Below are 26,328 nucleotides of genomic sequence, written 5' to 3'. Positions count from 1 at the left end.
TGACACATTCATACGTACACTGCCCGGACTTAAAGCCTGGGCCAAGAGTTAGTCAAAGTGGATAACTTATGTATAATTACTCCAACAGTTGCCACCACCTTGTATGTGTGAGGACCCTGGCAAAATGAGCACACACAGGCATATCCTGTGGTAAGCAATACATGTATCCCACCGACCCACTGCATTGGCAAAAGGGCCGGGCTGCCATTTCTGATTGTAATGGTGTCCAAGCAACTCAGAGGTGCCATGTGCACATCACAAAGCTGACGACTATTTCACTTATCAGTTCCACCATTAAGTAAGATGGTTGGAAAGCACAACAGGAGCAAAATGCATTATTTGACCAACAAAAAAAACATAATATATAGGTTGCATTTTAACACATTGAATACCGGCGGTGCTCACGGAATTATGTCGTAGAGCACCAGCGTTCTAAGCCCTTTTTTGACATTTTTTGTAGACTCACAGCGTATTGTGATAGGGCCACTGAAACATGTTATGGCTCGTTTGAAAGTGGAGACTCTGCCCTCTTAGTAGGTGAAAACCGCGTGTCTCTACAAGCTTTTATTGCCGAGCAAACCCAAGCTAAACCGAAGCGGGTATCCATGGAATTCAGCTACAATCGGAGATATTGAGGTATTTGTGAAGGGTGCGCTGCTTCAGAATGTCACGAGTTTGACAGGGGACGAGTTGGTTTTAATCACAATTTGGTGCAAGGTTAGTTCTTACACGCATCTTGCTGCTCGTCAAGACACACCTCCTGCCCTGTCCCACTATGACATCGGCAATCAATGCCCTTCGAAATCCAAGTTTTCCACGCGGACTGAACACAAACTCTTTGCGCACACGCAGAAGGTGGGACATTTGCTAAAATAGCTCCTGATGACTCCCGAAATAATAGCCCAACATTGACAACAAATCCCAATGATATGATGCTTAGATGTTGCCCATCCGATCCATATGCTATGTTGCCATCTATGCTAACTTCTGGCTTTTCACATACAGGAAGACACAGAAAGTTCAACATGGGGGCGAATAATCAAATAAACAATTCTTATCTGGTTGGCGATCAAACTTCCAAATCGGAGTGCATTACTCCAATCACAGTTCGGGTGCCATTTGGATCCAAGAATCTGGTAAAGGTCTAGGTAGCAAGTACAGAAAGTTCAAGATACTCCAGGCACGACATACAATGGTCTCTGTGTTTACCTATTGGGTGAAGTATGACACTACAGGCGCTACAGCGTGGGCACCGACCATACTAGAGAAACAACAACATAGCACGATTCACGAATACGGCAGCATCCCAGATAGCTACCCCTTCCTGTAGCTATCATACCACAAGGTGAAGGGGTACAGAGAGAGTAAAAGAGCATCATTGCAGGATCATTTAGCGACGAAATCAAATGCAGAGCCGAAGCAATCAATCAATCAATGCAGGCAGGGCGATCATTAGGAGCCTATTACAGATATAGTCTACGGAAGGCAACATCTGGCATCCAGACATCTTGGTAAGATAAATTAAAATGTCCAAATCATAACACAAACTTTTGACTGCAAATTTTGTCACTTATGTCCATCACAGAGCTCCTAAAATCAGATATATTGTCCATTGAAGGGTGTAGATTCGAAATATGACATTTAAACACAAAAACTTATTTTTACGTTTTGGTATACAACGCATGGGCGTGAAAAACGTATTATTACGTTGTCTGTACTCAAAGTGTTAATAAATGGAACCTAAAGTACATCATGTTGCTCTTTGAAAAGTTTGCAGCCAACATACAGTATGTAGGCGCTATATATGGGGACAGCATGTTGATTCTTTAAGTGCACGAATCAACCAACGTCTCCACTTTTTGAGAAGGTTGAGAGTGTTTGGCATTGAGAAGGAATCATCATGAGTGGGATCATTATATGGTTTGGGAACCTAACTGTTAAATTGAAAAATGAACTGCAAACCCTCATTAAGAGAGCTGGGAAGATAATGGGCATGCCCCCTCCAACATCATTGCAAGCTTTATTTGATGAAGCAGTGAGGAGGAGGCGTATGAAAATCTTACAGGATGACGAGCATGTTTTGAACTGGGAATATGAAGCACTCCCCTCAGGAAGATACAGGCTCTCTAATTGTAACACAAATAGTTTCAAATTTTCAATGGTCCCCTGGTCAACTAAATAGTAGGTCTTAGTGTGTGTGTGTGTGTGTGGTGGGAGGTGGGGTCCTCTTTTTGTCTTTTATTGTTATGTGTAATATTTATTTGTTCTTTACTAGCAGCAGCTGTCAGTATATGTTTCCATGTTTCCATGTTTAGTAGTATACATGTGTGTCACCTCTCTGTCTACTGTGCTGTGTTTTAAGTGTATATCACACTCTCATGTCCAAGCAAAATTTCTCTCTTGAAGAGATAATAAAGGATTATCTTATCTTATCTTATATCCCCCATCCTCAAATAGCGGCCCGGGAGCCTTTTGTGGCCAACAGAACTGCTGCGGGCACTGGCACTGACACCGTTCTGGACGGCCTGAAAGCCCTACTGGTGACCTATTTGCTCTGAATGAACTATTTGTGGCTTTGTGAGCTAGAGCAAATGTGACCTTGCCTGTCTGGCTCCCGCAGACCCTCGTGCATTTCCGCTCAACTTCGTGAGCTCGCACGAAACAATAACCATCTGCGTGACAATCAGGTAAAATATCACCCATTAACCTATTTATTGACTTCACCATGTTAGAACGCTTGGCACTTCACAGTTTATAGCGGACAGCTCTAAGCAAAGATTGTAGAGTTTGACGCTTAAGATGGAGAACTGTTTGGTGGATGCACCAAAATGGTGTACTTGATGGTTCTGGCCATTTTTAATATCTATGAAAAAAAGTAAACTAACTTTCTCTGCTCTACAATCTTTTGGCCCAACATGGAGTTGCCTGCTGTGAATATGGTGACAAAAGCAAACCACATGCATGAATACATGTATTTGCAGTGGTTTTTAGCTCGTCCTCTGAGTTAAGGTTTCATGAAAATAATACATACTGTAGATGACACACACTGACTGAACATGACTGAACTGAGTATGTAAAACACACACACACACACACACACACACACATGGATGCATCAAACATATGTAGAGCACACACACTACACCAATTGCTGTACTCTGCACATACTGAATGCAGTTTATACTCAGCTTCAATTTGTATTTGTTTCATGTCACCACATAGGACTCTAAATTAACACCAGCCAATCGACCAAATGCTGGTGAATATTCAGCTTAACTGGTAAAAAACCTACTAGCCACTTTGACCCATTAGTAAGTCTGTTTTTGGCTTATAAGAGTAACATCTACTAGCCATTTTGACCGGTGAGTGACGAACATTTTATTGAAAGCCCTGTCACCACAACATGCTTGAAAGATAAGCGAGTTCAGTGAATAAGCTGAACTGACATTGACTTAAGCCGGGCATAGGCCTACACAGTACAATATTTTCAATCATGGGTCCTGCTCCTGCTCCTGCTCCTGCTCACACTGCACGAGGGAAATTCACAATTTAAAAGTTCACATCTTGCGACTCACGTCCTCATACTATACGAGCCGACGATCGGATGCGTGCAGAATGCTCCCACTGTTGCCATTTTCCTATGTATGTGTACTGTAGACTTGATTCGATGGGACCACAACTATGGTTGCATAAGGGCACATATGGAAATGTGGCCCCATGGCAGCCCATAAAACCAATAACTTAAAGAAACTCCCACACACTGACCATTTCGCTGTTCTTTCTACGACGTTTCAGTACTAGACCTTCATCAGGCAAGTGTGCGGGAGTTTCTGTAAGTTGTTTGCTAAGTGACCCATGGGCCATCTCCGACGCACCTGCCAGCTGAGGTGTGCGAAAAGGTGCTTGTGAAAACTTTCTGCAAGTACCTCTGACCTTCTGCCTGGTCCTCTCTTTCAGTTGCCGCATAGTGACATAGGTGGGTTCACTGTTTGTACCTGCATTCCTACTTGCAGCTATATTTAGCAATGGAAGTGCCACCTCCTTCATTTCCTGTATGAGATGACTAATAGAAAGTTGTTCCTGCCATACAGTGCACTCCTACAAAGACTTTCAGACTGCTGAGTTGTAGCATCGTTATAGAGCTCTAGCTTTGTGAGGGTAAGCCCCTATATTGGACTTCATCTATATGTTTTCAATGCTTTAGAATGGGGACGAGAATGAAGCTTTATTAACACTTTAGTAAAAATATATTAATTAAACAATTTTTAATTTTATTAATAATTGCCATTATTAGGCCTACAAACATTTGTAAGCTTAAATGTAAGGTTTTGATGACCTTAGTTAATTGATGTCCAAGTATCATCTCTATAAACATCTTATTCTTATTTTTAAATGTCAACTGTTTGCATTTATATTGCTATGAATTTCAGATTACATCTCACACATCTGTTTTGAATTTATATAAATTGTATTTACAGAGCTTAGTTCAATGATATGTAGACCTAACTTAAATATGCCTAGATTTACCAAGATATGAATGCCATACTGTTGTTCATAAAAAAAATCTAAAAATGTCAACTGTTATAAGATTGTGCAAAAAAATATATTGTTTGCCATATAGGTACAGTATGTCTGCATTTCAAATAAACTGTACTGATTTTGACAGGTGGCATAATGTTTGAAAACACAGGAATGGTACTGCCGGTGTACATCACCACATTCATCTTTGGACTTCCAGCAAACGTTGTGGCGCTCTACGCCTTCATTAGGAGGGTGCAACAGGGTGCGACTCCCGTTGACATCTTTCTGATAGGACTCACCATCTCCGACCTGCTCTTCCTGATCTTCCTTCCTCTCTGGATGAAAGTAGCTGTTGACGACATGGAGTGGAAAATTCCCCATTTCCTGTGCCCTCTGTCAGGCCTCATCTTCTATGCTACCATCTACAACAGCAGCCTGTTCCTTACCGCCATAAGTGTCGAGCGTTACCTTGGCGTCGCCTTCCCTGTCAAATATAAACTAAACAGAAAGCCTTGCTATGCTGTAGTGGGTAGCATCATCATCTGGATCATCTCCATGGCAGAGTGCAGCATCGTGTACGTCATGGTGTACTATGACCCTGACCATGACCACGAACACGACCACGACCACAACACCACCGCCCACAAAGAAAACTGCAGCACCTGCTATGATGAGTTCACTGCGGAGCAGCTTGAAATACTTCTGCCATTTCGCTTACAGCAGTTCTTCCTGGTCTTCTGTGTGCCTCTCCTCATCTGCTCATTCTGTTACATCAACTTTATCCACATCCTCTCCCGCCTGCCCAAAATTTGCCACAAACGGCGTCGCAGAGCCATCGGCCTGGCCCTCGGTACCCTGGTCATCTTTGTCGTCTGCTTTGGTCCTTACAACGTGTCTCACCTGGTGGGCTATGTCACCTGGGAGAGCCCATCCTGGCGCAAGTACGCCGTGCTCACCAGCACCTTCAACACCTGCCTGGACCCCTTCATCTACTATTTCTCCTCGTCCGCACTCAGGGCCACCTTCAGGAGCATGTTCGGCCGGCTGTCGTCACGTGTGTCCAGACGTGAGTATGGGGGCACTGCCATGCAGCCTGCAGAAGAGCTAGAGGAGGTTACTCGCACACAGAGTACCAATGATAACCTTGGCTAAGACCTGGGCTAAGACCTGAAAGCGTGTCAAAATTATGTGGTGGCCTAAGGGTATTTTCATACTTAGTCCCCTTTAAGCGAACCAAACTCAGTCCTCTTTAAAGGTGCACTGTGTAATATTTATTGTAGTTTATTTCCAGAATTCATGCTGCCCATTCACAAATGTTACCTTTTTAACAAATACTTACCACCACCATCAAATTGTAAGTATTCAATATGGCTGGGAAAATTTTAGCTACTAAACGTACTGTACTTTGGTCATACTAGTAAATACTAGTTTATTACTTAGTAAGTATTCATGAAAAGATCAAATTTGACAATATGCAGCACAATTTCAATGAGAAGCAGAGTTGCAATGCCTACTCTGGCCACAATCTTACACAGTGCACCTTTAAGTTGACCAAAAAGTGATCCAACAGCAAAATGACTCAATTCTGTGTTTGTTCATAATGTGAGTGCATTTAAAAAAGGACCAGCTGCTTTTTTGTCATTAGGTTTTTGTCAGTCCTCCTTTTGATCAAACCTGGTCCTCTAGCTCTCCTTAAGTGATTACACCAGTTACAAGCAAAACTTGTATGGACCCATAAGCTAACCGCACTGAGACCTCTTTTTGATCACACCTGGTCTTCTAGTGCTCTCCATGTTCTGATTACCAAGTCACCAATATAACTTGTCAGGACTCATAAGCTAATTGTACTGAGACCACATCAATAAAGGGTGGGTACACTTTGGAGTGTTCATATATGCACAGAAAATGCTGAGTCACGGGTCTGAATTAGCTTAAATGGCTGAAAGGGACCAGATGTGAAAACACCCTTGGAGACAAAGAGTAAGTCTTTTCCTTATAGCATTGATTGTGTTTCCGGTAGATGGTTTCTTCTTTTATGCATAGCTCTCATCAGCACGACTGTATTTGTAGAAACTCACTATTTACTCTGGCCTCTCAGTTGGACAACTGAATTACAGTTACATGCATTTAATATTGATTGAAAGCAGTATGCTTACTTGTTGTAAACATGTATTACCCCTCATGCTGCAATAAAAAAAGAGTTCCTCCGTGTAATAATATTAACAATGGTGCAGGTCAGATGTACAGTAAGCTTCATGTGCAATGTTATACCTCATTGTCTTAAAGATGCACTGTGTCATTTTAGTAGGCCTGGTTTATTTCCAGAATGCATGCTGACCATTTAGAAATGTTAACGTTTCCAAGAAAACTTACCACCATGTTTGGCTGTTTGGCAAAATCCTTAACTGCTTGCACAGCGAGCGTCTTTTCACCCTTTCACATATCCATGTTGTCAGAACAAAGTTGACAAAGTCGGCCTGTTCTGCTTCTTAATTATACGTTTTTTATGCTTTGTACTGGTGGCGTAACTATCTATATGCCATTCATCACCAAGAAGAGACATTGTTGGACCTCACGCCGCAACACAGTTTGAATTCATTTTATTTTGTGCATTTCATTGACAGTGTTTACTATGAATAATGGTAAAACTAATAATGTAATGTTATTAATGTAACTATCATTTCTGTGATACTCTGATGAGGCATTATTATTAAAATGTGAAATGTAAAATTATATTGTTGATATTTATCAAAACAGACAACACTTTGCTTTATTGTCTGCTTGTCAGAGTAACGTACCTGAGAAAAATCAAGTACAGTATTGTTTGCATTTAATGATGTGATAGGTACTGGTGAATGAATATTACAGCCTTGTAACTGCGTAAAACTACCCTACGTGTGTCTTTGCCTTCTTAACGATGGCAACAATTCTGCCCGTCACTATCAAACAGATTACTATTAAATAAATACATCAATCAATCAATCAATCAATCAATCACAGGTATCTCCCTACTCTAAATTCCGTCCATTTTACAAACATATCTCATGTGTTTGAGGCCAAAGACATATGTCTCCTACAGCTGTCGGTGAGTCAGGGGTTTTAGCCAGGCCGCGCGCTCCTAGTTATGCAACACCTTCGCCGTTGTTTCTAGTCAGGCCCAGAGCAATTATTAGAGAAGAGAGAAATATTGAGAGGATACACTTTTTTTGTAAAACTCACTTGTTGACCACCGCACATGCTTGACACCATCTAGAGTAAATTTGTTTATATTGGTCTCTTCAGATCACACGACATGGTTCCAGTGATCCATATCCTTAGTCTCTTCATCTCTCTTAAGACCAAGATAAACAAATTTGCTTTAGATAGTGTCAAGCATGTGTGGTGGTAAACAAGTGAGTTTTACAAAAAAAATGTATCCTCTCAATAGCCAAGCATGGTAGTGGGACTGACATGGTTTGGGGATGCATGAATGCTGTCAACATTGGCAATCTGAAATACACCTAAAAGAAACATGCATGTTAACATGCACTGTGTGACTACTGAAGCCGATCATGATATTCTCCATAGGATTGCATTCAAATCTCACACCAATCTATTTAAACCAGGTGCACACTCAAAATCTAAAAGTTCAATGCAAAGAAAGGTTGAAACGCACACCGATGACCTCCCTTTTAATCCCTTTTAATTTCGCCAACACGGCCCCTTCTCTTCCGGATTTTAATCTGGTTTGTACTCACTTTTGTGAGTTAATGTTCGAACATTAATGGCTGTATTTTGTTTTTTTCTGAGTGAACAAAAAAATTAAGCGGTTAAATATGTTGGTCACTAAAAAGGTCACTAATCATTGTGACAAAGTGAAATTTCTGTAAAGCTTTCCTATGAAAAGATATTCACAAATCTGCAAAAACTGTGAAGGGTGTACTCACTTTCGTGATATACTGTAGCCAACTAGTGATGTGTCGGTCGCTAACTGTTCAGCTCTGAGAGCCGGCTCTTTGAAGTGAACGACAGGAGCCGGATCTGCAATGGGAGCCGTTTTGGGAAAATTTTTTGGGAGCCGTTTTTGTTTTTTTTGTTTGTTTTGTCCTTTTCTCCCCCTCCCTCTCATTGTGTGTATCCTCTAAAAGTGCCAGTGGATATAGAGCAGGTGTTACAGACACACTCACAGCGATCAGAAATGAATAGTATGTATTAATACCTTTTTTAATTTACTTTGCATTTGGGTATGTTGGGTCATTATTAACAACCGATTATGATTAAAGTGTTGTTCATAAAGGCTTTTACACAGTATACACTGCCCAAAGTGCTTCACAATGTCAATAATGAAACAAAATGTTGTAAAATGAAATTAAAACTTTTAATTTATTAATTATGTAAACATATATAGAGAGAGCCGTTTGGGAGCCGAAAGAGCCGGCTCTCCATAGTAAGAAGAGCCAATAAAACAGCATTTCAAAGAAGGGCCGAAAATCCCATCACTATAGCCAACTGAAAGAGAAGATTAAGTCCTTCATCGCATTCTCTATTGTCCTTGACGAGAGCACTGATACAGCCCAGTTGGCGATATTTATTCGCGGAGTGGATGAGTTCTTGAATGTCACGGAGGAGTTTGTTTCCGTGGTACCCATGACAGACTCAACTACAGCTAACGACGTGTTTGTTAGCCTTGTCGGGGACCTTGACAAGCTAGAGGTGGACTGGAGACGCGCTGTCAGTGTGGCTACGGATGGTGCACCTTCCATGGTAGGAAGAAAGGCCGGGGTGGTCGTGAAGTTGAGAGAAAAGTTGCGAGAGACAAACACAGACCAGGTATTCAGGAACTTGCACAGGCACTGTATATTGCACCAAGAGGAGTTGTGCTGCAAAAGTCTGAAAATGGAGCATGTTATGAGTGTTGTTATTGCCACTGTCAATTTCATCAGAGCCAAAGGGCTTAACCATCGGCAATTCAATGCATTTTTGTTTGAAAATGACATTCATCAGGGCCTTCCCTATCACACCGATGTGCGTTGGTTGAGCCGAGGCGCAGAGCTCAAGCGGTTCTACAAATTACGCAGAGATAGGCGAGTTCATGCAGGGTAAAGGGAAGCCTGTGGGGGAATTGGGCGACCCCGAATGGATCAGAGACCTTGCCTTTTTAGTGGACATTACCGAACACTTAAACATCTTGAATGTTACTATGCAAGGTCGCAACAAACTCTTTACCGAGTATTATGACAGTGTCCGTGCGTTTCAAAGTAAACTTGCGTTATGGAAGGCACAGCTCAGCCAGCAATGCAGCCCATTTCCCATGTTTGAAATCTCTGCCTGTCAACCGTCAGAGCATGGACAAGTATGCACGCTTGCTTTCTGGCCTCATGCACGAGTTTAACAATCGATTCATGGTTTTCACTGAACTGATAAAGGGACTTTGCGCTTTTTTGCTCTCCATTCACAACGGATGCCTCCGAGGTCTCAGGGGATGCAAATGGAACTTCTAGACTTGCAGTGCTGTGCGCGGTTGAAAGATACTGTAATGAGTGACTATGTTTGGGATTATGAAATGTGATTGCGACTCTGGGCGAGTCTACCTGATGGGTGGGGGGAGTGTAATGATTGTTTATGTTATGTTTATGGGTAGGGTAGTTGGTTGTGGAGCGGGGAGGGATTAAGGATAGCAGTGGGTGACTTAATGGTCTAAACCTGTGGGCTAATTGGAACGCGCTGTGGCGCATTACAGGTGATGGTGGCGTTTGGGAGTGGGATGAGAGAAATAGAAGTGAGAAGCACACGGTAGGCGAGCTGGGAAGGAGCCGAACGCTTTCCACGTTGAGTTGCACTCGCGGTTGGGGGGTGGTTGCTGTTCATAGTTGCTTAGGACTACCGGCGGCGAAGACAGACAGCGGGCAGCGTGAGAGAGGGCCAGGCTGCTAGGAGTGGAAGCTGTAGCGTGTGCCTTCACGCCGAGCTACACTCACGGTTGGGGGGCGGGTGCCGTTCGTAGCCGGTTAGGGCTGCCGACGGTGAAGCTAGTCAGTGGGTTGCGAGGTGAGTAGGGTCGGGAACTAGGAGTGTGAACTCGGCGGTGCAACTTCCCAGCAAGGCTTTCTGGTTTCCTGTAGCCAACATCCCAGAAGTCTCCGGCGTGCTCTGTGCGCCACCCGGTGCCATTAGCCTGCTACCTAGACCCCAGGGGAGGATTTTGCTCCACGGGACAGCTAAGTTTTAATTCACTGCGTGTATGAATGTGTGTGTGTGTGTGTGCGTGTGTGCAGTATGTTTTAATTATAGCATTGTGTACGGGCGGGGTGGCTCGAGGGACCCAACAGCATGTTCTAGCCCTAATGTTGCATGTTGGATGTTGCATGTTTCCAGTGTGCAGTGCTTTGGTGGGAAACGTGTGGGGTTTAAGGGGGCAGACATTCGAATTCAGTAGCCTACTTTAATGGGGATTTATGCATGTGAACAGTGTGTGCCCTTGTGGGGAATGTATTGGGTTTGATGTGTGCCAGCATGCGAATTTAGTACGAGAACTACTGTGGGTTTGCAGTGTGTTATTATATTGTGTTATTAATACCTCATATGTTAAATTTGGTTTAACTAATCAAAAGTTATAGCGGTTTATATATTTTAGATCGCCCCCCCGCAGGCCATTTTGTTATCTGTGTGTTTGACACTCGAACTCAAATTGTTCTATAGGCCCTAAACTTCAACTTGGAAGTGAAAACCAAACTTTAACACCAATTTGAAATGACTGAGCCTATTACGATCCCACTAAGTGATTCCCAACCTTTTTTGCCCTGTGTACCCCCTAATTAATTTTTTCACATCATGAGTACCCCCTCCTTCATGCTCTATATGATCCTCTAGAGTCTAGTCTATACCAATGTGAGTACACTCCATATATTTGTTAGCATCACATTTTCCACGTACCCCTACTGGTACACGACGTACCCCTAGTTGGGAAACACTGTTGTATAGTCTACGTAGAACGCGGGTATACCCACTTCTAAATTTCAGGGATTTCAGTATACCCACTTAAAATGGATTGATCTATTGTTTTGAATAGCACAAATATACAGTAGGCTATACCCACTTCAAAAAATGCTCAAATATACAGTATACCCACCATAAAAAAAGTAGACTACACCACGGGTTGTATACAATGGTGAAATATTCCATGCTCTGTTGACATCACATTTATCCATAGTTGCCAGTTAAGTTTCCATTGCGAAAATTGTATCATCTCATGTTTACCTGAGAGTAACCTGGCTAACAGTATCAGAAAACTGCCTTTTTTTGTAATAAGGTTAGATGCTAGTGTGGAAACTGAGACAATGCCCACAGAAAGAGATAACATTATGCTGCCTACCTCAGGTAGCATTACTTTCACTTGGCACCATCTGTGCATATAGGAGCAAACTTGCCATGTCTTATCTTTATCAGATCACTAAAACTTGGAGAGAAGGCAGGAGAGCCACAACGCATGCTGGAACTTTTTGTACAGAGTTCAAGATCACTATAAGCGGCTAATTCAATTATGCAGACAGTGTGAAGACAGTGTGCAAATTTATTTACAAGAGCATCAAGAATATTAAATTGGAACATGGGAATATTTTATGGAAGGCAAATATTGTATTGAAAGAAGAACAGCAATAACAGTCTCTGTAACCATCTTTTCTATTTTTCCAGCCGTTTCAGGCATTTGTCCAACAGTGATTCGAGTGTTGTCTTGCATATCCATGCCGAGTTCCCCGATGAAGGACGTTGGAACCTCGATACAAGGCTGGCGGTGACCTCCTCTGGCTGGCTCGTCTGAACTGCGCTGACTTGTCTTCTAGGGCACCAACATTGCATTAGTCGCAGGGTTTCCGAAGACCTTTCCACACAAAGCATACAGGAAAAGCAAAATATTGTTTAGAATGCCATGTCATTTTTGAATTATTGAAGTAACACTATTAAAATGTTTTATCTGCCTACGCAACTGAATCCTCTTTTCTGATTGGCTGATGGGGTTGCAACTAATTCCCTATAACCTGTAAGGCGTCAAACGTGCGACTAAGTTAGGCGAACTGCCGTTACTAATTCTAAACTGCAGGTTGCTATGGCCAAAAGCCAGTCGTTAGTTATATCGCATTTGTTTATCAAGTCAAGAGTCGCATTTGGTTGTCAAGCCAAGAGCCAGTCGTCAGTTCTATTGCATTTGGTTGTCAAGTCTGTCGCCCTGAAAGTTCTACTACATGCATCTGATAGAGGCACGCCCGATTACGTGCGCACTAAATTATTCTGCAGTTGGCATAATTCATAGGTTACAAATTTACAGATAGGCCTAGCAATAGATGACAAAAATACCCTGTACCGAAATTCTAAGCACCTGCCTCGCCATCAATTGTATCGAAACGAGTCACCTCGTCATCTGCTCCACTCCCATGGTTTTTAAAATGTAGGCTATTTCCCGCTGCCTTCCCTTTGTTATTGATCCGAAAACATCAACATTTTTTAAATTAGGCTACTCTCCTCTCGTGGGGAAGGAACACGTGTGAAAGGGGAAAGGGGAGAGTTATTAAAAATGACCCTAGCGTGGGGAATCTCTCTCTTTCTCTAGGCCTATCTCTCTCTCTTTTACGCACGAAGTTGACAGGTGGCCTGTGATGATCAGCAGGGGGAAATAGACACGTAATGCGACGTGTGTCGATTCAGCATAGAAATGCTTCGCAAGTTTTTGTTTTTAAACTTCCATCCCACCGTAGTATAGGGCCAAAGGAAAATTAAATAATCACAGCGTCGGCAGGCTACCAAACGAAGATTCTAGGCGCGTCAAGTTGGACGCCCGCACAGCAACATTCTATCTTGATAGAACATGGTTCCTACAACTTTACCGACAATAATAGATTAACCCTGTGAAACCTGAACCATGAAAGCAATGAGAGAAAATTATATTTTTTTGGAATTTGCTTCAATATTGGTCCCTTATAAGAAATGTTAAAAAAAAAATCAAAATTTTGTTAAGGTCACTGAGATATTTGATGCATCATATATGATGCATCAGGCTTTAAAGGGAATGAAAATTCCAATTTCATGACCATTGAAAAATGACTTTTAATGCATTTGCATCTTTTTTTAATTTAAAAAAGTTGTCAGACAATTTAATTTGAGGATTATCTTTAAATATTTAGTGAGCTCCTGCCATTTTTTTAAGCCTATCCTTGTTTTAGCAGGACCATATTTTACATTTCCCACAGCCTGGTTGGGTAATTTTTTAAAATCTATGTAAAAACATAGCTGATCGAATGCTTAACAACCTATTTATGAGTGTAATATGGATCATTATTCATTTTTGATGTGTAATTTGAATATATGGGTCCATTACTACAATTGGACCATTTCTCCATTCACTTCAATGCATTTTTTACGAGATCATAATTTCAACATTTTGCATTACATTTTCAAAATCGCAAGTAAAACGTGTTTCTTAAGGCAATATCTTTGTCTTGAAGTAAAACAACTTGTGTGTTTTGTTAAACGATCGTCGTGGTATGCTTTGTAAGTTTCCCTATGGAGCAAATGCATTGATGGCTGACTTCCTGCCACCGCCGGATGGTGCTTATATGTCTCATCAGTTTTAGCATGATCTCTCTGCAACACGGTGTAAAAATATAAACTCTTCCTTGATTAATTGCACAAAGCAAGTGTTCAAATTAAAGGATGTAGAGTTATATTTCGGAAATTTGTACACAAACCTTTTGCAATTTGTCGATATCTCAGCGTCGGTCAGGGAAACCGCTTCTACTCCATTTTTGCATTTTTCGCCGAGCTGTGATCAACTTGTTGTTGACCGCTGCTCTCTTGTGGCGGTTTCCGCGTACTGCAGGACGTTTGGAAATGACACGCAGGATGTTTTTGAGATGGATTTTTTTTTTGTGTCAGCGTGGAGAGGGCTTTGAATTTGATGCATCATAGATGATGCATCCGGCGCGATAGGGTTAAAAAAGTACCCTACCATAACGGCAGATAAGCGGGATAACGGCCTTCGAGGTCGACCAGTTATACGAAATGAATGGCTTGGCGGTGCGCGCGTCGCCAAAGTTCAAAGCCGCCGCCTCGCCATTAATTTCGTATAACCGGTCACCTCGTCGGCCGTTATCCCTTACATGTCAGAATTAGTTGAACTGAATTCTTTTCAAATCTTACCAAAGGTTGTATTAGCTTTTGATGTTTGCCGGTGGTTGGTGTGCATTTTCATTCTAGAGGACAGCCATCTGCAAGAAGTGTCTGCAAGTACAAAAGACAATGTGTGAACAGAGTGTCCCTCTTATTTTTCATTTGGTCAAGATGGTGAGGGTTAGCCAGTTTCAAAGACAAACCTTGTTATCGTCATTGGAAAGGAAATGAAGGGTTCCTTCCTAAAACACTGCAAGAGCCATTTTATACTAATGCCATGAATTGTATTGTGTAGTTATAATTACATCAAGTCAAGTATCACCTGAAACCGTGTGTGTGTGTGTGTATGTGTGTGTGTGTGTTACATTGCCTTGTAAAGCAAATATAGACATCTCAACAGAAGAGTGTTTTCAGGGGGCATAGTCAAGCTATCCACTCCATTATCCAAACTCATGTCTTCTACTTGCGCTTGTGGCCCAACAACCTAGCATCCATGGAGAAAATAAGTTTCCCTGCTATGCACAACAACTAATCAAAAAATGACATTTGAATTTATTTTTTGCGAGTTGTTGAATTGCCCATCTATCAGCATACCACATCATATTTTGCAAGGTCATCACAAGGCCACAAGCACAAAGGAGGATGGGAGTTTGGATAGTGGAAAGGAAACAAGGTAGGCCTACATGTTTTGCCCTTTAGTGTAATCCTGCTTTAAAAAAGAAAAACAAAAAAATCAGGCGCTAGAACAACAAGATCCATCTTCTCACCTGCACAGCATATAAGGAAAGACAACATTCTTTGGAGCAACTTGTTCCAGTTAGACAGATGCTGAGGCACTCAAGGTTGCATTTTTTTTTTTACTTTTTTATTTGGCTACAATGCTTACGCGTTTCGGCCCTTATGGCCTTCTTCAGGGCGTATAAATAAATTGCAACCTTTAGTGCCTCTGCATCTGTCTACCTGGACCAAGTTTGAGAGCCCCTACACTGATGAGCACCACGGAAAAAAGGTGAAGACACAGAAGCACTCAAATTACTGGTACCTGCTTGCTACCTGCTTCATTTCCATCGAAACTATTTAGTTAATTGTGCTCATGCTTGATGTACAAGTGTGGGCAGCATGACCCTGGTATGGTGAAGCATTGTTGGTAATCATCTTTCACGGACACATATACACTGATTATCGCATACATGCATACATGATTCACAAAGGTAAACAATTGGTTGAGGACAAGTTGTCACAGGAAAAGTGGGAAGGACCGACGCCGTGACTGGAGAGTACCAGAGCCATACAGAGGGGAGAGTCGGGCAATCTCCGCTGTGTGCTTAGGCCGACTTCCTCATTAGCAAAATTAGCTGTTTTAGCTTCTCATTACTGCTCAGCGTTGAGAGTGTTAGTTCCTAGTAGTGGGCGTAGCACATAGCAAATGCAATGCGATGCAATGCAGGGAATATGACAAGACTTACTGTTCGTAGTAATAACTTCAGATTAACATCACAGATGGTAAAACTGTTGGGATTATCACCACCGAGACAGTTGATGGTTTACATATTTGTGGTGATCACCCCGCAGTATAGTTCGTTAGTCCTTATTTTTGGCTGTTAATGTGGTGGTTCTATGTTGAGTCTATGGAAAGACAGCCGCTTTAGGAACACCCTTATCTCGCTGAAAGGCGGAGCTGCCATTTAATTCCTGGTCCTCCAATCGCGTAACTCTCCCCTCTGTATGGCTCTGGAGAGTACCATTGGAGGCGCGGTGGCTAATTGATCAGCTGGCAGGTAATCATACTCATGAACGGCGTGACGTTTTCCATGTGCGTTACGCCCATTTATGGGGGAAAACAACCCATACAAGTCAATTGGTAATGTTGGGGTTCAATAAACGAAAGATACGGACCTGTAGACAAGCGCTGTTCACGCGCAACATGCCGAAAACGTGTTGTGTTGCCGGCTGTTCAAATAATATAGCCAAACAGCCGTGGCTGAAGCATGGAATCTGTTCATTTAGGTTAGCCGATGTAGCATGTAAGTCAATGAGACATTCGGTTTGTTTTCACCCATAAAGGGGCGTAACGCAAATTTAAGAGCAAAGTACCCGGATGGCCGTTCATGAGTATAGTGATGTCTATTAGTATACCTGAGTGTTTGGGCACTGGTTCTTTGGCTTTGCTTCTGAAGGCAGCAGAACGTTGGAGCTGCGAGGAGCGTGTCTGTGTTGGCATCCCATTGACGGAAGGTAACAGTGGTTGTGCCACTTAAGTTTGAGATGCATTTGTCTGTGTGCGTTTAGTCCTATTGATGTTGTATACACAACCTAAGTAATTTGGGTCACTTCCTCCTAGTGGTGGCGTATCCATACCCCACGGGAAACCGGTTGGTAGAGAGACTTCCCTGAGCATTGGCATCGCGGAGAGAAAGCGTGCTTTGAGCGAGGGTCGGCATTGCAGAGAGAAAATTGACTACGTGTGAAGGTAAATGGTGGCCGGTTCTTGTTTGACTTGGCTGACTGGACATTTGCTGTTACTTCCATACTTGGTTTACAAGTTGTTCACTTAGGGTAATTTTCCTTACAGTTGCGACTACAACCACATCCTACAAAAAAACGGGTGCTTGCTTCAAGACGTCATATGAACCGGTGTTTAATTGTGGAGTGCGGAAACTTCGCGACCAGGTAAATTAATCAACTGTAATGCTTTCCTGCTTCGTGAGGCGTTAATAGAAATGACGATAATATCTGCCCTGTCTTACGCTTATGTGTGGATATTGTTTCCACAGCCGAAGGTGGAGGTGCCAGTGGGACAGGCTTCTTGGCTGCAGCTCCAGCGTGCGCTGTGGTCACTGTTTCTCTCCCTGGAGATTTGACTTGGACTGTGCGCGCCCAATGCGCATGAGCGTGCGGGTGCGTGTGTGACTGTGTGAGCGTCTGTGCACTGTGCGGTGCCTACACTCGGCGCAGGGCGCAACTCTGACAGCGTGTGATTGTGTGTGTGCGTGTGTGTGTGGGGTATTAGTGGGGTGGCCTAAGGGAAAGTGCAATTTTACATTTCTTTGACTAAGTGGATCGTTTTGTTCTTTCTTTTCTTTCTTTTTCTTATCTGGGGTTAGCTGTGCTATTGTGAGAAGACATCTGGGGACAGGTTGGCTTTGGGGGGGTCAGTCCGATTGGGAATAGGCAGACCGCTGGATTGCTGTGCTTTGCTGTGAAATTTAGTTATAGTGGGGTGCGGTTATTTGTTTACTTTTGGGGTATTTTGTTGATTTGCATGTTTGTTTATTTTCTATGCATGGTGTGCTCTCATCCTTGTGCCTAACCCATTCTGACTGTACTAGTTGACCTGTCACTCATTTCTCCTATCTGTGACCTGAGAGGGGGTAGCACAGCATAGTCCCATACCTCTTTTGTTTTGTTTTGTACCAGTCCGTAGGACCACAGTCGACTGGGCCCAGTGCTGTACCAACGATTTTCGATGAAACCAAGATATCCCAAACCCCGCCCACTCAATGCAAAAAAACGTGCCAAAGTCAGGTCTCCTAAGGGGGCTTTGTCCCCCCGTCTTCTTCTCTGTCGGGAGCGTTTGGTGGCAGCAAAACAATGAGTGTGCAATACCGCCATCTAAGGGGCGGAGGGATCCAGGTGAGGAGGCGCAGATGAGAGGGACGCTCGGAGCTCACGCGTCGCGCAGAAGTCAGCATCTGCTTCCCCGTGTTCCTCCTGCGAGACACAATTACGCTGCTTAATTCCCAAAGGTAATTTCAGTTCACATTGACGTTGTTTGTATGGTGCATTCATTCTGTCCTATTTTAGCCTACGGTAGCCTGTTTGTCTCTAGCTTCCCGTAATGCTATCGTCATTGACATGGTCAGACTAGCCCACTGTGAGAATAGCCTAGAATAGGCTAATAATGTACTCTCTGTCTGTGGTGTTGGAAAAGAAGACATACATAGCATACCTGCGAGATCAAGTGAAGTCAAGTAGGTTTTATTGTCAATTTCTTTACATGCACTGGTCATACAAAGATTTTGAAATTACATTTCTTGCTTTCCCATGCAGACATAGACTAATCTAGGTAAGGACATAGACAGTATAGACATTCACAGTACATATACATGGACATAAGACAGTATGTGCATAGACAGTGCTCATACAGACATTTAAAGTGCAAGACTGGACAACAGAAGACTTGTAGAGAACATAGGCCTACATTAGGAGGAGGTAATTGTTCTGCTTTTCCTAAAAGTCCTTTATAGCATTCTGACATAGTAATAGTAGCATTTTGAAGAAAAATAAATATTAAAATAGGTCTATCAAGTACACAAGCAGCAGTGTGTGTGTGTGTGTGTGTGTGTGTGTGTGTGTGTTTAGTGCAGGTAGAAGGTGCGGTGTGCGCATGTGTGTGTGTGTGTGTGTCTGTGTGTATGTGTGTGTGTGTGTGTCTGTGTGAGAGTTGTGTGTCAGTGTGTGTATGTTTGGGTTTAGTGCAGAAAGTGCAGTGTGTTTGTGTGTGTGTGTGTGTGTGTGGTGTGTGCGCATGTTTTGAGTTAGTGCAGGTTGAAAGTTCAGTCACAAATATAGTAGTGCAGGTGGAATGTTCAGTCACAGATATGGTGGTGGGAATGAGGGTGGGGGGGAGTTGTCAGTGGCCTTGCTGGCTAGAGGCTGACAGTGGAGGGAGAGTGGGTTGAGTGTTCAGTTTCTTGATTGCTTGGTGCATTGAGCTGCTTGCCAGCCTGGTGGTACGGGAACGGAGGCGCCTGTACCTCTTTCCAGAGGGCAGGAGGCTGAACAGTTTGTGTGCAGGGTGGCTTGTGTCTTTCATAATCATCAGTGCTTTCCGGGTGAGGCGTGTGGTGTAAATGTCCTGCAGGGAGGGGAGTGGTACTCCAATGATCTTCTTCGCTGTGTTCACAACATGCTGGAGTGTCTTCTTGTTTTTCTCCGTGCAGCTTCCTCCCCACACTGTGATGCAGTTGGACACGACGCTCTCTATGGTTCCTCTGTAGAATGTTGTCATGATGGAGGGTGTAGCACTTGCCTTCTTTAGTTTGCGCAAGAAGTAGAGACGCTGATGGGCCTTCTTTGCCAGTGATGTAGTGTTGGTGGTCCAAGAGAGGTCGTCGCTGATGTGCACTCCAAGGAACTTGGTGCTGCTCACTCTCTCCACAGCATCGCCGTCGATGGTCAGTGGTGGCAGTTGCTTTTGGACCCTCTGAAAGTTGACAACAATTTCCTTGGTCTTGTTGACATTCAGCAGGAGGTTGTTGTCTGATGGTTGGCCATTCATGGCGCAGAAGGGAGGCAAGCCAATTTCCTCTTCCTCTTCGCGCCGTCCTCCTGAATCGCTCTGTTGCGCTGTCTCAGCTCTGCGCCAACCCTGCACATGATGTATTTCTTGCTGATGATGCGTCTGATGAGGTCCGCGTGTTCGGGGTGGACGAGGTTGTCGAGGATCCCCGAACTGTGCACTTCCCGCTCCAGAATTGCTGTGAGGCCAATTTGTGCCCAGTGGGTCTTAATAGAGGGGGTGATTTTATCCTCTAGTTGCCAAATAGCCGAATTCAACATAGATGATGGTTGCGCCAATTGTGCCGAATCAGAGTATCGTTTATTTTTCAGGAATTTTGAACTGCCAATTTGGGTGGAGTAATTGTGTTCTGAAGCGGGAAAGTGCACCAGAGCCGCCTCACACTGTGTGCAGGAGGAGATGAGTGGCTCCTCCGCGGCCTGACGGACCAGCCATCCCCCGATATACCCCAGGACCTCGTGGATGGTGTCCTCCTCAAACGGCTCCTGGGGTAAGTCAAGTGCTGCCTCCTCTGTAACACACTGCCATCATGTATCTGTCAGTTAGTATACTTGTCATCTAGGTAGGCGGCCTATGTATAGTGACCTGTAATCTCTGCACAGTGAAGTGCAACAATTGCAAAGTGGCCATTTTTCTACTTTGGTGAAACAAATGCAATGTAAACAAAACCACATTTTAGGATACATTTTGGTAGTGTTAAACACACCTCGGATGGTACTACTGGCAATGTCTGTGTCTTCTGACTGCCTGCGGTCAGTAGAGGGCTGCCACTGTCCCCCATACAGTTGGCCTCAGGGGTCTTGGACAGGACTGTGATTGAGGCACTTTTAAGGGCTGCTGCAAACTCCCGGCTTGTGGGGTGGTACCGGTGCCCTCCCTTGCCCCGGATCACAGAGAATAGATTCTAGAGGATGACATACATTGTCACTAGCCATATGACTGTACAGTATGTAGGCCTACTACTGTAGCCTATATTAGTTTTTCACATACTATATCATGCAGTGCAACATTTCATTCAGAATCCAGTGTTTTTCAGAGCTCATGTATCAGTCAATCAATAATTTGCTTTTTAACAATACATAGGCCTACAGATGCATGTATGTTTTTTTTCACACCCGACCCGAAATGTAAGAAAGGGCAACAAAACCCTGCTTTTGTCCTTAGCACAGCTAACTTCACTGAGTAACTGATGTACAGTTACTGTAGATGATGTCCCGATTCTGTGGTTGGATGTTTGGAGGATGATTTCCCCCCCTGTAACAACACTATCCATGTACCTCATTAGTAGCAATTGAATAACTGGTGTAATAGCTATGTTATATGTGCTAGTCTTGTACTTACTCCATGAATTTTAGATATTTTCCTTTATACACGTCTGCACCCTACTGAGATGACTATGATGTTAGGACTGGTAAATCCATGCCAAATAAGGGTTAGGCCGAACAATCAAGAGAGGATGTTGTGCATGTTGTGTACTGTATGCACTGTGTTGTGTACTGTCTATGTCTATGACTATGTCTATGTGTTTTCCTGTCAATGCCTTCACCCATACCTCCAGACAGTCCTGATTCAGTTTGGCTGTGCAGAGGAATCTAAATCCTTCAGACTCCTTCCCGAGCCGCCCTGAAATCCGAAGGATGCTCCTGATGGTCAGAAGGAGGCCACGCTGGCATGGGGGAGTGAATCTGGGTCTGTAACATTCAGCAGACAAATCAATCATTTGTTAGAAAAGCTCTGGTTTTATATTGTTTTCTTATTGTCATTATATAGACATCATGTATATACACTACATATATACTACAGTTAACAGTTTTGGCCATGTGCCTACTGTGTGTGTGAGAGAGGGACAGATTGAGAGATATGTCATTGCTTGAATTTCCTGTAATGTGTCGTTAACAGACCTGAAGGTCCAAGATGCGATCCACTTCAGGGACTCTGCCAGGAGAGTCAATTGCCGGAAACTCCTTGGACTCAGAGGTCGGCGCCATGGATTGGCATCGGAAATGGATCTGAGGTACAATGTGAAGTCGTAACCACCAAGTACATTTCAGGCATTACTACAATGACAATGTTAAACATGTGCAGCGGGAGCTGTGGGTATAAGTACCTCGAATTCAGGGTGTCAAACAGTTGGTTCATGTCCTCGAAGAACTGTGCGGTGTCCTTGGCTGCGTCCGGTAGCTTGTGCAGCTCCACCATGGTTTTCATTCCTGTAAATGTCAGTGTAAGGGCTTTGAATGAAAGGACAATATTGGTACATCTAAGAAGGACAGGGATCAGTAACACAAAAACAGTGCTTACCAGCTGCAACTGTATGGCTGAACACCTGGGTGGCAAGGCGCACACGCATGTTCATGAAAGGTGGCAGGGTCACATGTCTCTCTGTAATTTTTGGGGCCATTCGTACAGCATTTTGCTTGTCCAGACGATAAAATCTGTCGAAATGGCCCCATTCAATTTTTTTCGGTCCAATCTGTGTAAAGCATACATATGACATGTGTAATGTTAACCAATCAAGTTTTTCAGTCATCGATATAGTCATAGCAAAATACAATACAAAACTAACCGTCAGGCCATGCTTTTTTAGATTGTTCCGGACACTTTTTATGAGATGAGGCACATCAAATATAACTGGGATGGTTTGGCCATCCACAGTTATACAGTGTGCCTCATCTCTTGTGTCTGCTGTGTCCAGAGTTGCCCCTAGCAGCTTCAGTGCCCTCATGTTAGAGGGGGCTTGGTCGCAAACCACGGAAACGATCTGTTGTGAGGGAGGGTGTTAGTGGACACTTGTACTGAGATATTTCAGAAGCAAGTCTTTCTAAAATGATTTATGTCAAACTTACATAAAATCCAATCTCTCCCAGTTTCCTCACTGCCAGTGACAGGACTGTGGCTGTGTCCTGTGGGGAGAGGGCGTTCTTGGCCAGGAAGTAAGCTATGGCCTACAATGAGTAGGAACACATAATATACTGTATGTGTCATTGAGGGCGGTGAAGGTCCAATGTTATGGTGTTTCGCATGTGTTTGTTTAGAAAAGGCAAATACGGTCTGGTTACTTACCTGCTTCCAATTGGAAGCCACACCTCGTGCCATTAACACCATTGCTTGGTGGGCCACCTCACCTTTCGTGGTGAGGCCATCAATGTTGTCCCTTGCCTTATTGAAGTCGAGGTGTTTTTTGATGGCCATCTCATCAAAGACAAGGGACACTGCCCTCTCTGATGGCCTCATTTTGATGCATATTTGGGCCATCTGTTGGAGGACAGAGTCCAGAAATCCTGGCTGAAATGTAGTGAAGTGGTATTGAATCAAATGACCCGTATAGAATAGTTTTCAAAAATAGTAGGACAGGCTCTTGAAATACAAACATTACTGTTGTTCTTACTTGAAAGTGCCCCACATTGGCGTTAACAAAACGCTGCAAAGTTGACGGGGAGGGCAGCAGAAATTTCTGCCTCAGAGACCTGTACGCACTCTGGCTGTGGTGGTACACCTGCACACCAAGCCGTTTGACGGCTGGTGTGCATTTGGCCCATTTAGCCCCCTCGCTGCGACGGATCTGGAGGCGGATAAAATCCGCAGCCTCCGTGGGGAGATCCCGCAATGGGTCATTTATTGGCCTCCCCTGTTCTGCTTTCATCCTGTAATGTAAACACATATTTTTTCATTTCCCATATACTTTTGAAGTGAAACAAAGGCATACGGGACATAAAGCACTATGCTTTTTGTGAGTAGCCAACGTATTCAATTGACTATTTATGGAGGCACTTCCCCTTTGAGGGCACTATGTGATTCACCAATGACACCAGCTCCAATGTAAACAGTAAATGACCTTAGTTAACACAACGGCCTGTTTTTACCGCCAAAGATATTCTGAAAGCAAATCCAAGTGAATAGATTTGATGTTTCATATGTTACTTGTACAAATATTTGCTAATGTCATGTGAAGGGTGTATGGATGGGCCATTAAGTCCTCTATAGTGGCACCTACTTTGTTTTGAGGTCTTTCAGCTGCATCTGAAGCCTAGATGTTGTCCTCCTCTTGCTTGTCCGCTCCTTCTGTAGCTGTTGCTGCAACTTCCTTTTCTCCTTACGGACCTTGCGTAGCTGCTGTTGGAGGCTAGCTACCTTTCTTTTGAGCAGCCTCAGTTCTTTATTGTGTGTCTATTGATAAAATATGTCATATAATGTTATGTGTACATAGTCTATATCTAGTCATGCCTATAAGATAGTATGGATAAACTTCCTGTTATTTGTAATGACAGACATGGTAGCATACTTCTGGATTTGGCTCCGTTTCTTCCACACCTTTTCTGGTCTCTGCTGAATCTGAAAATATGTTCAATGGGTTATAAAATGTCCACCCTGTTGGTGTGATGATGTGTGTTTGATTATTGTGTGTGTGTGTGTGTGTGTGTGTGTGCGTGTGTGTGTGTGCTCCAATTACACAGGTGACCCACCCCTTAGGAGTTGTAGAGGGCCAACACTTTGCCTCTTTCACCCTGCATTGCTGTGTGTGTGTGTGTGTGTGTGTGTGTGTGTGTGTGTGTGTGTGTGTGTGTGTGTGTGTGTGTGTGTGTGTGTGTGTGTGTGTGTGTGTGTGTGTGTGTGTGTGTGTGTGTTTCTTCCAACAGGGCACATGAGCCTAGCCTGATCCTGACCATCCCATAATACTTTGTAGTGGAGCCAATCTTTGGCGGAAATACTTGGATGGCTCGTGAGGCTAACATGAGCCCATCCTATTTACACTTGATGAATACTTGACAGTCATTTTGTAATGGGATGATAGATCAATAAAAGTATTGTTTATGAAACATGTCTGTGTTACTCCTTTGTGTGACTTGTGAATAGTGCTGCCTGTTTGTAGAATGGTTACCTACCAATGTCACACTCTGTGTGCATGTAATGTTGACCAGAGTCTGGACTGGAGGTCATTGGGCTGGGCAGGGCATTGTCAGCCAGACGCTTTCTTTTTTGCTGTAATATACATTGGGGTGTAGTACTTATGTTAGTTAGTGTATCTCTCCATTGTTCTAGAGCTCATATGGTAATTTATGTGAACATTTATGAGAAACTCAATGTCACTTTACCATCTGAATGATCATCCCTGTCTGAAAGTGTGCCTCACACACACCATACCCTCCTCTCCGGAGCTCAGAGTAAGACAGGCAGGTAGATGTGTGAGGTTGCCGCCCAACATTTATCAACCACTGTTCTCGTCTAGAAATGACATAGGATTATGATTATTATTTTTTTTTTTTAAGAATCATTCAGTTATCCATGCTCCTCTAGGCAGTGGAATGAATGGCTGCATACTGCAGGGCTGTTGCAGGTGTCAGTGTGTAGCCATACATTACAGTTTTGCACACTTTTTTCACACTTGCCTGTGAGGGAATATTGAAGAGATGTCAACAAATGACTACTTGAATAGTGAACAGCTTTTTTACATGGGACAGCATATGTGCCTGCCCACCCCGCACACACACACACACACACACACACACACACACACACACACACACACACACACACACACACACACACACACACACACACACACACACACACACACTTAGTAGGCTCAGTGGAATTGATTGCTTATGATAGCTGAAATTCGGTGACTATCAGTCCAGTCAATAACCGTGTGCACAGGTAAACAACCGTTCTGTGGGTTATGAATAAGCTCTGTGAATACATACCGTGCAGCATCCTTGGGGAATGAAAACACAGATAGGTGCTTGTTACTGCAACCTACTGCAGCACACAATTTTGGCATTTTGTATTTCTCTTTGTGAACCTTTCACAGACTCTCAGTCACAGCGTAGGCTAGTCTGAACTGAAACCTGTTCGGCCGTCATTATGAAGGCAATGCGTTTGCCGTCATTGTATACAGCTGCAGGAATTTCATTTCACACACCTGTGTTCAGTCTTTTGGTGATGTGATGTGCAATGAAAAAGACACAAAACACAAACCTCTTTTCCATTTTCATTTTATTCAAATGACGATATAGCTTTCAAGGTTAAATTGACGAGGACACGCGTCCGTGTTGCATTTCAAAATTCGATTTCTGATCATCAAATGCAGTGCAAAGGGAATTGCGGTGATCCAAGGATTAATTTCCACATGTGTACACTGGGGGGCGTAATTTATTCTCAAACCCCGCTGGTCTCCTAAAGGGGCGTTCACCCGACATAAAGTGGATACCGGAAAAGAAACAAAATGACGCTTCTTGGTTAGATCCAGTTTCTTTGGCTGTACCATCTGAATAGGCACAGCATCAGATTGCTGTGAGTTTGCAGTGCAATACTTATTCTTTGCTGTGCGAAGGGTTTGACTTATTTTGTTTGCTGTTTGCTACATT

General features: G+C 43.4%; 1 protein-coding gene and 1 long non-coding RNA gene across 2 annotated transcripts; both read left to right on the top strand.

The window, feature by feature from the left end:
- Window positions 1-4,107: 4,107 nt before the first annotated feature.
- Window positions 4,108-5,673, top strand: LOC134448806 (free fatty acid receptor 3-like). Its single transcript, XM_063198465.1, has 2 exons — window positions 4,108-4,158; window positions 4,667-5,673. The coding sequence occupies exon 2, from the start codon at window positions 4,675-4,677 to the stop codon at window positions 5,671-5,673; it is 999 nt and encodes a 332-aa protein (XP_063054535.1). The 5' UTR covers window positions 4,108-4,158; window positions 4,667-4,674.
- A 12,636-nt stretch (window positions 5,674-18,309) lies between these two features.
- LOC134448327 (uncharacterized) lies at window positions 18,310-24,782 on the top strand. Its single transcript, XR_010034738.1, has 5 exons — window positions 18,310-18,407; window positions 20,275-20,453; window positions 21,522-21,652; window positions 21,863-21,977; window positions 24,601-24,782. It is a non-coding gene; the product is annotated as an uncharacterized LOC134448327 (long non-coding RNA).
- The last annotated feature ends 1,546 nt before the right edge of the window (window positions 24,783-26,328 follow it).

This window comes from Engraulis encrasicolus, chromosome 5 (assembly GCF_034702125.1).
Source record: "Engraulis encrasicolus isolate BLACKSEA-1 chromosome 5, IST_EnEncr_1.0, whole genome shotgun sequence".
In the NCBI taxonomy this organism is placed as follows: Eukaryota; Metazoa; Chordata; class Actinopteri; order Clupeiformes; family Engraulidae; genus Engraulis; species Engraulis encrasicolus.
This window is presented reverse-complemented; position numbering and strand designations above follow the sequence as displayed.